At 32.6% G+C, this 15730-nt stretch overlaps 2 protein-coding genes across 2 annotated transcripts; both read left to right on the plus strand.

The window, feature by feature from the left end:
- The first annotated feature begins 2281 nt into the window (after window positions 1-2281).
- Window positions 2282-3481, plus strand: LOC116113449 (F-box protein At3g56470-like). Its single transcript, XM_031399605.1, has one exon. The coding sequence runs from the start codon at window positions 2282-2284 to the stop codon at window positions 3479-3481; it is 1200 nt and encodes a 399-aa protein (XP_031255465.1).
- A 3544-nt stretch (window positions 3482-7025) lies between these two features.
- On the plus strand, window positions 7026-8156 carry LOC116113450 (F-box protein At3g56470-like). Its single transcript, XM_031399606.1, has one exon. It carries the CDS (start codon window positions 7026-7028, stop codon window positions 8154-8156), a length of 1131 nt encoding a protein of 376 aa, XP_031255466.1.
- Window positions 8157-15730: the final 7574 nt, after the last annotated feature.

Genomic DNA, 15730 nt, shown 5'->3' on the forward strand with positions numbered 1-15730 from the left:
GAAGCCAAGACCACCGTGCAGGTTTTGCCAGTTACAGTATTTGGGTTCTGAGTTTCACATATCTCTCTTCAAACTCAGTCTCAAATAGATAAAAAATACGAGAATCAAGGTACTAGTGATTATTAAAAAACACTACCCATGAGGCATCAAGGTTCTTCCGCTCAAGTAGAGAATAGCCATACTTCTTTTTTCTTAGTTGCAGAGTTTTCCCAACGCCATCCATAAATCTCAAATGAAAAAAAACATTTATAAAAATCATGGTCATGGTTTCAGTTTTTGTGAGTAGAGACTCAATGAGGATTGCAGGCAAAACTAGTAAAAAAAAAATTCCTCCAAGGAAAGAATTATAATCCCTGATTTTGCAATAGAGATTTAAAGTTTTTGATGGCAAAACAATGACAAGAAACGTTCCCTATTTCTAGTTTCCTAGTTAAGTTTGTTGGAATTGGAAGCAATAAACGTTAACACTTTTACTGTAGGAAACAACGAACTCTCATAATTTTTCATTAATGTTTAACTAATTTTATACAACAAAGGAAATACTACTTCTACTTCAAAACAGATTCTACTTTCCTAATTAGATACAAGCAAAACTCTTATGAACTAATATTCCTAATCAAGTTCTATTTCCCTAATTTGACTCAACCAAATCTCTTATGAATAAGAGTTATTCTAAAACTAGAATACTAGAAAACCAGAAAAAGAATAAAGCTGAAACTTTGCGGTCCAGGACGCTCGCCGCGGCCACCATCTCCATCGCCGCAGCTGTCATTCTTCTTCACGTTCAGTGCTGCTTCTCAGCGCTCGCTGCAACGATCGGTCGTCTTGCCTTCTTCATCATTTTGCTGCAGTTTTCTTTCTTTCTTTTTTTCATTAAGACACGTTTGTATCGCGGCATGCGTTTACTTCTTCCTCGTTTCTTTTTTGTAATTGACATTCGCTAGTTTCGAAAATGTCATTAATTCATCCTTTTAAGTTTATTAACAACTTCATTAATGTGACCTCCAAAAGGTATACTAACCTCTCAACATTGTTCATATATTTTGGATATTGGATTAATTGAATAATCTAACGAGTTGGAAAATATCAAACACACAAGGTAGCCAATAAGTGCTTACTACGGAAAAGACCAAACACCCAGGATCAGGGGCATAATTGTGTAACCAACAGTGCTCACAGAAAAATGTCAAACACATTGGATTTACATAAATAACCCTACTTGTAAAATACCTCAAATTCTTGTTGCTGGACATGGAGGAAAAGCCCAATAAAGAGAGCCCAAAGACTCAGAAAAAGGACTCCAAAATAAAAAGCCCAAACCCGGTAAACTCTATACCCTGTAGGTAAGTTTTCTATTTTCGGACCATTTATCAAATACTTCTTAAACTAAACAAAATTTAGTAATAATATTAAGAAAATAATCCTAATTTTGTAGGACATTATTCTTTCTATTTAGTTTTCTAATTTAAATAAGGACTCTATAGCTGCAAACTCTTATTCTTTTTCTTTTCTTAAATGCATGTTTTATATAAAATTTAAAATTGGTTTTTTTTTTTTTTTTAAACAAAAGATACAACGAATGAGTTGAATTGTTTTCAAAAACGGTTTTTGAATACAAACCGTAAAAACTTGTGTAAAAATAGAAAACAGGTAAAATTTGTTTTTTCTATAGATTTTAATTTGAAAACAATTTAAAATACTACGTTATACAATTCAAAATTTTGAATCCTATTTTAGTTCTTGAAAGATATTTTTGAATCACAAATAAAAAATGAGTTTCTACTTGGATCAAGGTTTCATACTTCAAACTACTACGAACGAAATAATAGAACACACCACAAATAACCTAAAAGTTCCCTTCATTGATTTTGTTTGCTCCTACTCTTTTTTTTTTTTTTTTAAATTACTATAATAATTAAGAAGATTATTACTTTAGAAAGGGATTAATATTATTATTCAGATTTTTTTATTTTCGTAATGCTCATTTACTGTTTTTAGTTTTTACGTCAAATTACCATACAATTTTCAATTATCTTCAAGTCACATTAATTAATATATTTTAACTCTAACTCTAACTCTTGGCTAATTTTGTATTATTTACATCATTCTTTTTATTTCAGTTTTCCAATTCAATAACAACTCTCCTTAATAATCAATCCTTTTACAAACAGGATTCATCATATATATACTTGAATATTATTAGATTTAAAATTGTTTTTCTTTCAATATACTCCCATTGCCACTTGTCTTTAACAAAGTTCTTCACATAATTACATCCAACATGAACCATGACAGTGACATCAAGTCATGGTCTGATCTTCCAATTGATATACAAAGCGAGATAACGAGACATCTATATTTCAACGATCAAATCCGTTTTCGGGCTGTCTGTAAAGGTTGGCGACAGAATACTTATGCTTTCAAATCTGCAGATCAATTGCCTTGGTTATTTGCTTATGAGTACAACCGATATGATTGGGTAAGTGGCTTTTGTTATCTCTACAACCCTTCTAACAAAACAAAGTATAAGATTAAACAGAAGTTACCATTTGAATCAAGGTTTCATGATTCAAGATATGGTTGGATTCTTATATCCAAAGTAGAAGAGAATGATTATGCTCGTAGTTTACTCTTCTTCTATAATCCTTTTACTGATGAAACAATAAAACTCTCGGTATTGGAAATTCCTCTATACTTTGTTAGGAGTCAGGTAATATTCTCAGGCGATCCAACTTCTAAAGAGTGTGTGATATTTGTAGTATTGATAGATCATGGTTGGAATGAATGGGAATCGATGAGGATTTACACATGTAGGCCTGGAGATACAAAATGGTCTCTTCATTGCTGTTTAGAAGATTTTGGACGAGATATTTTTAGTTTGGCTTGTATGGATGGAGTCTTATATTGTGCTAGTAGATTAGAAGGTGGAAAAATTTTGTTAAGTTCCTTTCAGATTATAGCAAAAGAAAAGAAAATCGTTCTCGACCCAACTGACGTTCTCTCGTTTACAATTCCCTCAAGGGCAATCTACGCTTGTAGACTAATTGAGTCAGATGGGAATGTTTTATTAACATATCCTGAATATGATCATTGTTATGTTGCTTTTAAGGTTAATTTTTCAGAGAAGAAGTTGGTTGCATTTGAAAATTCGGAGAAGAAAATATTGTGTATGCCTGGGGGAAAATGTATATTAGTTCCGCCAGAGAAGGTTGCAGCAAGTGAAGTAGCCAATATTGTACGTCAGAATCGTCTCATGAAGTTTAACCCTTATTTTTATAAGCCACCAGAAACTCATTTTTGGTTGTGTCTACGACCTTGTGGCTGGATCAATAAATCAGAGATACCAAATTATGAGAGTATTTGGATTCAACCTCCACTACATTTTACAAGGTATCAGAAAATCACTACTCCTGTCCACAGCATTATGATCGGATCTATCAGAGTTCCAATAAGGATTCAACCTCCTCAACCAAGTTGGTAATTTTACTTCATTTTTTTTGTTTTTTATTTTTAATTATTTTTATACTTTGAGAAGGTTGTTATTTTAAAAAAGGGATTATATGTTAATTGTTTTTTTTTTAACCCAATAATATTCATTAAAACTTTAATAATATTCTTCATATATGTTTTCTGTAAGGATTTTATTTCTGTGGTTGATTCTGATCCTTAGGTTATTGCCCTATTTAAAACTTGGAAATTGATGAATTTTCCATAAATTTGGCAACCCTATATGGGCTTCGTTAATGAATTTAATTATATAATTGATATTTTTATAATCATTGTTTTATATTACCATTGCCGAAAGCTTTTATTTTTAATTTAAGAAAAAATGGCTAAAAATCTCTTTCAAATAGATAAACCTTATCATGTATATACCAAAGCAAAAACCTTATCATGTATTAAACTATAACTCTCAAACAATTAAACTAGCATAAACAAAACAATACAATCATCAATTAAAGCTTCTACTTATCAAACTAATAAATTAATCATACACATAATTTTATAATCAAAACCCCATAAATCTAACAAAGCTTCTACAAACTACAAAAACAATCAATACTAAAAATCACAAATATTGAAGAATTACCTCATCGTTTCCATGCGTCCGCTTCTAAAGCCAAAATATTCAATACCTACACTCACAAAAAACACAAACCCAGAAACAAAAACCAGTCAAAATCACAAAAAAAATAAAAAAATAATAATAATTGGGTTCTCTTAATTCTAACACGAATCAAAGACGGATCTTAAAAAAATGTCATAAGTTGACCTAGATTTTAGTAGTCGGAAAAGGAATGTCAAGGTTGTTAGAAAGAGAAGCGATGGTGCACATTAAGGAGAGACTATTTAAAAAATACAACCTACTCCTAAGTGTTAGCCTTTTTTAATTAGTGCTCGGCTAGTTTCAAAAATGTCATTAATACATTTTTTAAATTTATCAACAATTTTATTAATTTAACCTCCATAACGTATACAAACCTCTCAATATTATTGACATATAAAGCATTTTAGAATAATTGAATTTGGGTGAATAGTAAAACATAATTTCCTTCAAATTTAAAAAGAATAACCTAACGATCCGTCAATAATAAAGGTTAAGGTCGTATTTCCAAAACCAAAACCGGCACACGTTCACCACAAAAAATGTGAAAAACACAGGATTAAAGTCGCATTTATGTAACGAACAGGTTCTCAATACAAAAAAAGACCAAACACTCAGGATTAATGTCATATTTATGTATCCATCAGGTGCTCACAGAAAAATGTCAAACACACTAGGTTTACATAAGTAACCCTACCTGTAAAATACCTCAAATACTTGTTGTTGGATATGGACAAAACCATAAAAGCCCAAAGAGTCAGACAAGGAGTCCAAAATAAAAAGCCCAAACCCGGTAAACTCTATAGCCTGGAGGTTTGTCAACAAACTATATTTTGCATGGTAAGTTTTCTAATATTCTTAAACTAAACAAAATTTAGTAATAATATTAAGAAATTTTAATTTATTAAGAAAATACGAACATTAGTATTTTTGTTTATAATTTAGAAATTATATTCTAAAATTGTAAAATTGTGATGAAAAGCAATAATGCAGGAACATTTCCGAAATTAGGAATATTTTATTTTATTTTATTTTATTTTATTTTTTTTTTTTTGTAATAGGAAAATAAGGTGATGGATTAGAAACCCTAATTTTGTATTACTTACGTCTTTTTCTTTTTTCAGTTTTCTAATTCAATAACAACTTTCCTTATTAATTTATCCTTTTACAAATAGGATTCATCATAAACCTAATATATATATATATAGTCGAATATTATTACATTGAATTGTTATTCTTTCAATATGCTACTATTATCACTTGTCTATAACAAAGCCCTTCACATAAACACATCCAACATGAACCATGACAGTGCCATCAAGTCATGGTCCGATCTTTCAATTGATATACAAAGCGTGATAATGGAACATCTATATTTCGACGATCAAATCCGTTTTCGGGCCGTCTGCAAAAGTTGGCGATGGAATACTTATGCTATCAAATTTGCATATCAATTGCCTTGGTTATTTGCTTACAAGTACAACCAAGATGATAAGGTCAGTGGCTTTTGTTATCTCTACAATCCTTCTAACAAAACAAAGTATGAGATTAAAAAGAAGTTACCATTTGGATCAAGGTTTCATGATTCAAAATATGGTTGGATTCTTATATCCAAAGTAGACAAGAATGTTCATTGTTACCCTGCTCATAGATTACTCTTCGTCTTCTATAATCCTTTTACTGATGAAACAATAAAACTCCCGGTACCGGAACGTCCTCTTGACATTCATGACTCTCGGTTAATATTCTCAGGCAATCCAACTTCAAAAGAGTGTGTGATATTTGGTCATGGGATATCGATGGAACTCTACACATGTAGGCCTGGAGATACAAGATGGACTTGCCATTATTGTTTAGAATATTTTGGACGAGATATTCTTAGTTTGGCTTGTGTTGATGGAGTCTTATATTGTGCTTATAGTGCTAGTAGATTTGGAGGTGAAAAAATTTGGTTAAGTTCCTTTAAGATTATAGCAAAACAGCAGAAAATCGTTTTTGATCCAATTGACGTTCTCTCATTTGCAATTCCCTCAAGGGCAATCTACCGTTGTAAACTAATAGAGTCAGATGGGAATCTTTTATTAACATATCCTGAAGATGATGATGATGATTCTTGTGTTGTTTTTAGGGTTGATTTTTCAGAGAAGAAGTTGGTTGAATTTGAAAATTTGGAGAAGAAAATGTTGTGTAAAGGTTCGGGAAAATGTACAATAGTTCCGTTAGTGGAGGCTGCAATTGAATTAGCCAATACTGTGCATCATAATTGCTTCATTAAGTTTGACTCTTATTTTTATAAGGCACCAAAAATTCACTTTTGTACTCCACAAACTTATGACTGGATCAAGAAACCAGAGAAATCAGATTACGAGAGTATTGGATTCAACCTCCACTACATTTTACAAGGTTTCAGAAAAATCACTACTCCTGTTAACAGCATTATGATCGGATCTATCAAAGCTCCAATAAGGATTCAACCTCCTTCACTAAGTTTGGTTATTTCAGTTTTTATTTTATTTTATTATCATATATTGAGAANAAATACGAACATTAGTATTTTTGTTTATAATTTAGAAATTATATTCTAAAATTGTAAAATTGTGATGAAAAGCAATAATGCAGGAACATTTCCGAAATTAGGAATATTTTATTTTATTTTATTTTATTTTATTTTTTTTTTTTTGTAATAGGAAAATAAGGTGATGGATTAGAAACCCTAATTTTGTATTACTTAGATCTTTTTCTTTTTTCAGTTTTCTAATTCAATAACAACTTTCCTTATTAATTAATCCTTTTACAAATAGGATTCATCATAAACGTAATATATATATAGTCAAATATTATTACATTGAATTGTTATTCTTTCAATATACTACTATTGTCACTTGTCTATAACAAAGCCCTTCACATAATCACATCCAACATGAACCATGAAAGTGCCATCAAGTCATGGTCCGATTTTCCAGTTGATATACAAAGCGTGATAATGGAACATCTATATTTCGATGATCAAATCCGTTTTCGGGCCGTCTGCAAAAGTTGGCAATGTAATACTTATGCTATCAAATCTGCAGATCAATTGCCTTGGTTATTTACTTACGATTACAACCAAGATGATAAGGTTAGTGGCTTTTGTTATCTCTACAATCCTTCTAAGAAAACAAAGTATGAGATTAAAAAGAAGTTACCGTTTGGATCAAGGTTTCATGATTCAAAATATGGTTGGATTCTTATATCCAAAGTAAACAAGAATGTTCATTGTTACTCTGCTCATAGATTACTCTTCGTCTTCTATAATCCTTTTACTGATGAAACAATAAAACTCCCGGTACCGGAACGTCCTCTTGACATTCATGATTCTTGGTTAATATTCTCAGGCAATCCAACTTCCAAAGAGTGTGTGATATTTGGTCATGGGATATCGATGGAACTCTACACATGTAGGCCTGGAGATACAAGATGGACTCGCCATTATTGTTTAGAATATTTTGGACGAGATATTCTTAGTTTGGCTTGTGTTGATGGAGTCTTATATTGTGCTTATAGTGCTAGTAGATTTGGAGGTGAAAAAATTTGGTTGAGTTCCTTTAAGATTATAGCAAAACAGCAGAAAATCGTTTTTGATCCAATTGACGTTCTCTCTTTTGCAATTCCCTCAAGGGCAATCTACCGTTGTAAACTAATAGAGTCAGATGGGAATCTTTTATTAACATATCCTGAAGATGATGATGATTCTTGTGTTGTTTTTAGGGTTGATTTTTCAGAGAAGAAGTTGGTTGAATTCGGAAATTTGGAGAAGAAAATGTTGTGTAAAGGTTCGGGAAAATATACATTAGTTCCGTTAATGGAGGCTGCAATTGAATTAGCCAATACTGTACATCATAATTGCTTCATCAAGTTTGACTCTCATTTTTATAAGGCACCAAAAACTCACTTTTGTACTCCACAACCTTATGACTGGATTAAGAAACCAGAGAAATCAGAGTATGAGAGTAATTGGATTCAACCTCCATTACATGTTACAAGGTTTCAGAAAAATCACTACTCCTGTTAACAGCGTTATGATCGGATCTATCAGAGTTTCAATAAGGATTCAACCTCCTTCACCAAGTTTGGTTATTTCAGTTTTTATTTTATTTTATTTTATTATCATTATATTGAGAAGGTTGTTATTTTAAAAAAAGGGATTATATGTTAATTGTTTTTTTTTTTTTTCAATATTCATTGAAACTTTAATAATATTTGTGGGATTTTATTTCTATGGTTGATTTTGACCCGTACGCTATTGCCCTATTTAATTAAAACTAGGAAAATTGATGAATTTTCCATAATTTAGGCAACCCTATATTACAAGAAGTCGTTAGTTAATGAATTAAATATTATAATTGATATTTTTATAATCATTATTTTACATTACCATTACATAAAGATTTTATATTTTTTTCTATATTCGGGAAGGAAAATGTTATACCCACAACTTCTTCTCACAATCTCGACGTGATAGCTTGTAATTGGTCAACTCATAATGGATCTTACTTGGGTCCTAGCTGATAAATTGCGATTCATCAATTACGAACTGCCATGTCGAGGTTGTAAGAAAATGATATGGGTGTAACATTACTAGGTCGGAACCATATTTATTAATTAGTATGAACTATAAACAAGTGTCATTATAAACACAAATACTAATATTTTTAAAATAAATAAAATTTATTAATAATATTACGAAAATAACTCATACTTTTTTTATAAAAAATCCTAATTTTTTTTATAACATTCTTTCTATTTATTTTTCTAATTTAAAAACAACTCTATAGCTGTAAACTCTTATTCTTTGAAAATAAATAAATAAAATACTCCAATTCCCACTTGTCTTTAACAAAGTTCTTCACATAATCACATCCATGAGCCATGACAGTGCCATCAAGTCATAGTCCGATCTTCCAGTTGATATACTACGCGTGATAATGGAACATTTATATTTCAATGATCAAATTTGTTTTCAGGCCGTCTACAAAAGTTGGCGATATAATACTTATGCTATCAAATCTGTAGATCAATTGCCTTGGATGTTTGCTTACGAGTACAATCGATATGATAAGATTAGTAGCTTTTGTTATCTCTACAACCCTTCTAACAAAACAAAGTATGAGATTAAAAAGAAGTTACCGTTNAAAAAAAAAAAAAAACAACCTTCAGTTGTTGAATTTAATTTTTTAAAATATAGATATAAAAATATTTAGGTTTATATACGAAGTTGAATGCATGTTGAAATGAATATAGACGTAAGTAACTAAGCAATGCAGATCAACAATTAAGGACAGTTGTTGAAGGAAGTCTTAGTAAATTTTGAAACCTTCAGTTGTGCTTCCTCTACTGCTGAACCCAAGGCCACCGTGTAGGTTCTGCTAGTTACAGTACTTTGGGTTCAGAGTTTCACGAATCTCTCTTCCAACTCGGTCTCAAATTGATAAAATAAGAAGAAAATCAACACCTCTTATTGAATAACAAACACTCGATAAGGCATTAAGGTTCTTCTACTCAAGTAGAGAATAGCCATACATCTGTTTCTTGGTTGCAACGTTTTCTCAACTAGTTTGGCCATAAATCTTAAGCGTAAACAACATTTATAAAGATCATGGTCATGGTTTCAGGCAAATCTGGTGAAAAAAGAAGGGCCAAAAATTTCTTCCAAGTAAAGAATCATAATCCATGATTTTGCAACAGAGATTTAAAGTTATTGAGAGCAAAACAATGACAAGAAATGTTTCCTGTTTCTAGTTTTCTAGTTAAGCTGATCCTCAATATCCCCTTACAGAAAGACTAAGTTATAGCAAGATCATACACTCAAGATATTTCTCATTTGGCAAGCGGTATCCAGACATGACTATTTTATCGGCAAACATCTTGTTTGTCTTCGACATGACATGCCAGTGCAATGTCAAGTTGAATTCTTTACCCCAGAGATTGTGTCCCTGCATTGGAAAAGGAAACGGGAAATATGAGAATCAAATTCACTTATGAATATTGGTTAGACAGAATGGTAAACACAATTCATTAGGATGGCATACCTGATCAATGAAACGGTACTTGTTAGAGGTGTGAATGGAAAACTTGGCAGATTCTTTGGTAGGTACTATAGCGTACTATAGCATCCCAAAGTGACACAGCTACGACAACATTCAAAGTCAATAACCAACAATGGGTTAGCCGAGTGGTAAAGGCTTGGGGCCAAGGGATTTGCTCTCCCTATGGTCTTAGGTTCAAATCACAAGAACGGTTGTTAATATTGTTGGCCACAGACCGCAGAGCTTACCTTGTTTTGGAAGCCTTGTTATGGGTCTGAGGACTAGTCAAGGTGCACGTAAACTGGCTTGGACACCTTCGGTAACAAAAAAAAAAAACATTCAAAGTTAATCAATTAAAGAGCATGGTTTCAAGCAGATAAACCTGAAATTACCTCATAAGTTCATAATCTACTAATCTAGAACAGATAACACAATATTAAAATGATCACAAAAATAGAAAACAATTGTACTTCAGAAAATAAATGCACCTCTTATGTATCAACCTTAGGGATGGGCACGGGCGGGGGCGGGGGCCAGAGCAGGAAGCCTAAGGGGATTCCCCGATCCCAACCCAAAACCCATTCGGGGATTCCCCGATCCCGGCCCGAAGCCTGTTCGGGGAATATTATGTATTATTGTATTAAGTAATAAGTATTAACATATGATATTATGATTACGGATAATAGCATATTATATATAATGTATAATTTTTGTTTTATAACACATTTTGTATAATGTATTATAATAAATTCTATATAGAGATTACCATATATATTTTAATGTCTCTTTAATATATAATGTATTACATATGGTACATTATACATATATATTATAATAAATTCTAAATAAATAGCTATCGTAATATAACAAGGGCAATTAGGTAATAGAATTGAAATAATGATTCAATGAGAGACAAAAAAAAATTATAATGATTTATTGATTTATTATAATCAATCAAAACACCAAATGATATACTACAAATATTTATAATGATTTATTATATTTAATTTAGTTTTATTTACTACCTATTTGTATATGGTTTCCTAAAATACTTACACAATTATAATTTGTCATTGTATAATATATGATTGATTTTCAAATATTAAAATTAATATAGGTATATATGATTGATTTTTAATTATTAAAATTAACATAGGTATATATGATATATTGATATATATGATTGACTTTTTAATATATAAAATATATGGGCTGGGCCCGGGATTTTGGGGCGGGAACAAAACGAGGTTGGGGTGGGCCAAGGCAAGACCTATCTTGGCCCTAGCCCATCCCCGAATTTCGGGACTACTTTTGGGCCCGATCTGGCCCAAAGCCCGAATGATTCAGGGAAAATCTGACCCGTTCAGGACAGGTCCCTGCAGGACCAGGTTTTGTGCCCCTCCCTAATCAACCTAGTACCTACAACTAAAAACGCATTGGAAAAGCCCTTTTAATCAGCAAATAACTATAAAATACCTCAAATACTTGTTGTTGGATACCGATAAAAGCCCAATAAAGAGAGCTTCAAGACTCAGACAAAGGAGTCCAAAATAAAAAGCCCAAACCCGACAAACTCTATAGTCAGGAGGTTAGTTAACAAACTGTTGACTGTTTTACATTCTAAGTTTTCTATATTCGGGAAGGAAAATGTTATACCCACAACCTCTTCTCACAAATTTCCTCTCAAAATCTCGACGTGATAGCTCGCAATTGGTCAACTCGTAATAGGTCCTACCTGATAAATTGCAGCTAACCAATTACAAGCTGTCATGTCGAGGTTGTAAGATTTAGTAATAATATTAAGAAAATAACTCATACTTTTTTTATAAAAAATCCTAATTTTTTTTCACAACATTCTTTCTATTTATTTTTCTAATTTAAAAACAACTCTATAACTGTAAACTCTTATTCTTTTTCTTTAAAAAAGAAAACACATGTTTGATATAGAATTTACAATTAGATTTTGTTTTCAAAAAAAAAAAAAAAAAGATACAAGGAATGAGTTGAATTGTTTTCAAAAACGGTTTTGGAATGCAATCACAAAAACTTGTGTAATGGGTAAAAACTGTTTTCTATAGATTTTAATCTGAAAACAATTTTAAATATTATATGATACAATTCAAAATTTTGAATCGTATTTCAGTTTATTTTCCTAATACTCATTTATTAGTTTTTAGTTTTTACATCAAATTACAATACAATTTTCAATTATCAACAAGTCACATTAGTTAACATATTTTAACTCTAACTCTAACTCTTAGCTGTATATACATCATTAGAATACTAGGAAAATAAGGTGATGAATTGCAAACCCTAATTTTGTATTACTTACATCATTCTTTTTATTTCAGTTTTCCAATTCAATAACAACTCTCCTTAATAATTAATCCTTATATATATATATATATATATATAGTTGAATATTATTAGATTGAATTGTTTTTCTTTCAATATACTCCCATTGCCACTTGTCTTTAACAAAGTTCTTCACATAATTACATCCAACATGAACCATGACAGTGGCATCAAGTCATGGTCTTATCTTCCAATTGATATACAAAGCGAGATAATGAGACATCTATATTTCAACGATCAAATCCATTTTTGGGCCGTCTACAAAAGTTGGCGATAGAATACTTATGCTATCAAATCTGCAGATCAATTGCCTTGGATGTTTGCTTACGAGTACAATCGATATGATAAGGTTAGTAGCTTTTGTTATCTCTACAACCCTTCTAACAAAACAAAGTATGAGATTAAAAAGAAGTTACCATTTGGATCAAATTTTCATGATTCAAAATATGGTTGGATTCTTATATCCAAACTAGAAGAGAATGTTTATTTGTATCGTCCTGGTAGTTTACTCTTCTTCTTCTATAATCATTTTACTGATGAAACAATAAAACTCTCAGCATTGGAAATTCATCTATACATTGGGAGTAGTCAGGTAATATTCTCAGGCAATCCAACTTCCAGAGAGTGTGTGATATTTGTGGTATTGAGAGATAAATATTAGGAATGCATGAAAATATACACATATAGGGCTGGAGATACAAGGTGGACTCTTGATTATTGTTTAGAAGATTTTGGAGGAGATATTCTTAGTTTGGCTTGTGTGGATGGAGTCTTATATTGTGCTAGTATTAGCCGTATATTTGAAGGTGAAAACATTTGGTTAATTTCCATTGAGGTTATAGCAAAAGAGCAAAAAATCGTTCTTGATCCAATTGATGTTCTCTCTTTTGCAATTCCCTCATGGAAAATATTCTAACGTTGTAGACTAATTGAGTCGGATGGGAATGTTTTATTAACATATAATTATGAATATGATGAAAGTTGTGTTGTTTTTCGGGTTGATTTTTCAGAGAAGAAGATGGTTGAATTTGAAATTTTGGAGAAGAAAATGTTGTTTATGGTTTGATCACTTGTGTCCACAACCTTATGGTTTGATCAAAATATCAGAATCAGATTATGAGAGTATTTGGATTCAACCTCCACTACATTTTAATCCCTTTCTAAAATAAGGATTCAACCTCCACTACATTTTATTTTACTCTAAAAAAAGGATTACATGTTAATTTTTTTTTTCCTAATATTCATTGAAACTTTAATAATATTCTTCTTATATTTTTTTCTATGGGGATTTTGTTTCTATGGTTGATTCTGACCATTAACTATTACCCTAATCAAAACTGGGAATATTGATGAATTTTCCATAAATGGGCCACCCTATACAAGAAGTTGTGAATGAATTTAACAATAACGGAAAGATTTTATTAAAAAAAACCTTTAAACGTGTTGATGCTTGATTTTGACACCAACAACTCGCACGTGGGAAACGCTGAGCTGACTCAGGAGATACACATGAATGAGGGATTGAGAATGTAAATGGTGGAAAGACAATGTTTAAAGTGGTTCGGATGCTTAAACAAGCGAATCCTATTTATATTTGAAGGATTAGGTCGCGACTTAGCGAGCTGACTTTTAGAGTATTGAGAATACAAATGAGAGAAAGACTAAGCTATTACAGAGAGAAGATAGCTAATCAAGGGTAAAAATGAACGAATCCCACAAACGGGAGAGAAGCTCTCTATTTATAGTGGGATACATTGAGGTAATGATTACTAAATCCATAAAAAGGGGTCAGGTACCGTGCGAATCCTTCTTTGCATCCCGTTGTTCACCTACTCGAGTGATTTCCTCAATTCATGTAGGGATTGGACACGTGGATGTCCTCTAGCCTCTCATCAGTCTGGCGCGCACCCACTGCACTGGTAGCAACATGCTGCTCACGCCAGCATGCAATGTGGCTGCGCCTGAATGGCTATAGGATCTGCCTAGACTCTGACCATTTATGCTGACTGGGCTCTGCATCAGCCCTACTTTTTCAGGCATAACAGAAGTCCCCTAATTTTTAAGGTTTGAGAATCGAACCTTGGAAATTATAAATGTCTTGATCTGACTTGTTTGAACAGATGTTAGTCGAAGCGACCTGATTGCGAAGGAGGTCGAAAGGACATTTCCTCGCATGCGACCTGGGGTGATCTTTACCCTTACAATCAGCGACCTGGATTTGGGTATCTAGTGCTATAATGATGATTCCGACCTGGATAGAATCCTCGACCTGTTTACACTTAGCAGCTTTCAAGAGGATAAACGGTCGCTACTTTGCAATTGATGTCCGTCGAGGTTGAAGGATCACACAACCGACATGAGACGAGATTGAAGAGTTACGTTACTTCGCTACTTAAAAAACAAAGAGTGTTTTTCATAGCGACCTCTTAAGATATTATCCGTTGCACTTTTGCAGCGGATACATTAAATGAAGTACCTTTTGCTCTGACAGATGTGTCTTGAGCGTAATAAGTGCCAGCCATGCGCATTAAATGTGAGTCATGCTGAAATGACATTCCTTATCAGAGCATTAAATGCGGACGTGGGCGTATTAAATATGGAGGAGGGAAAACTCGTTTTAGTGTTTCAACTGAAGGGGATGACGATCTGATTTCTCGAGGCGTGACGGTCACTCTTCCTCACTGATTCGTGACACGTGGTCGTGACCAACCGTCAGATGTGTTTTTCGCCCAAACGTCGTTTGACTTGGGGAAACCAAAGCGCCACTTCCTCAACTATATAAACCCCAAGCTCTCTTCAGGCAAAGTCATAGTACTTTCATTCTCAGAGAGAGCAAGAAACTTTTGCGAATCTTGGTTCTTTGTCTTCCAGAGTGGTGTTTGTCTAATATTCGGAGCAAAAGAGTCAATCTTTCTAATTTCAAGAGGTAAAAACGATTCCCATCTCCTATTTTTGGCTTGATTTTGATCTCGACAGTCGCCGCATGGTGACTATCCGTCGGTAGCTCATTGAAGATGAAATATCCTCCGTTGGGTTAGATCCATTGATGGTGGCCCTTTAAGTATTCTGTTAGGGCTTTTCTAGGGTTTAGGGAGGAAATATTTATTTTCTCCTCCACATCATCGTACGAGACAGTGTACGAGGACTGAATGGTTCCCTGCTTGTCGCTTTTGCAGACCGTAGGAGAATGGATCCCCCAACGACC

Source organism: Pistacia vera, unplaced genomic scaffold (assembly GCF_008641045.1).
Source record: "Pistacia vera cultivar Batoury unplaced genomic scaffold, PisVer_v2 Contig679, whole genome shotgun sequence".
NCBI lineage: Eukaryota > Viridiplantae > Streptophyta > Magnoliopsida > Sapindales > Anacardiaceae > Pistacia > Pistacia vera.

Excerpts from the sequence above, each read along its gene's own strand:
- LOC116113449 (XM_031399605.1), top strand. The coding sequence starts at position 2,282 with ATGAACCATGACAGTGACATCAAGTCATGGTCTGATCTTCCAATTGAT.
- LOC116113450 (XM_031399606.1), top strand. The coding sequence starts at position 7,026 with ATGAACCATGAAAGTGCCATCAAGTCATGGTCCGATTTTCCAGTTGAT.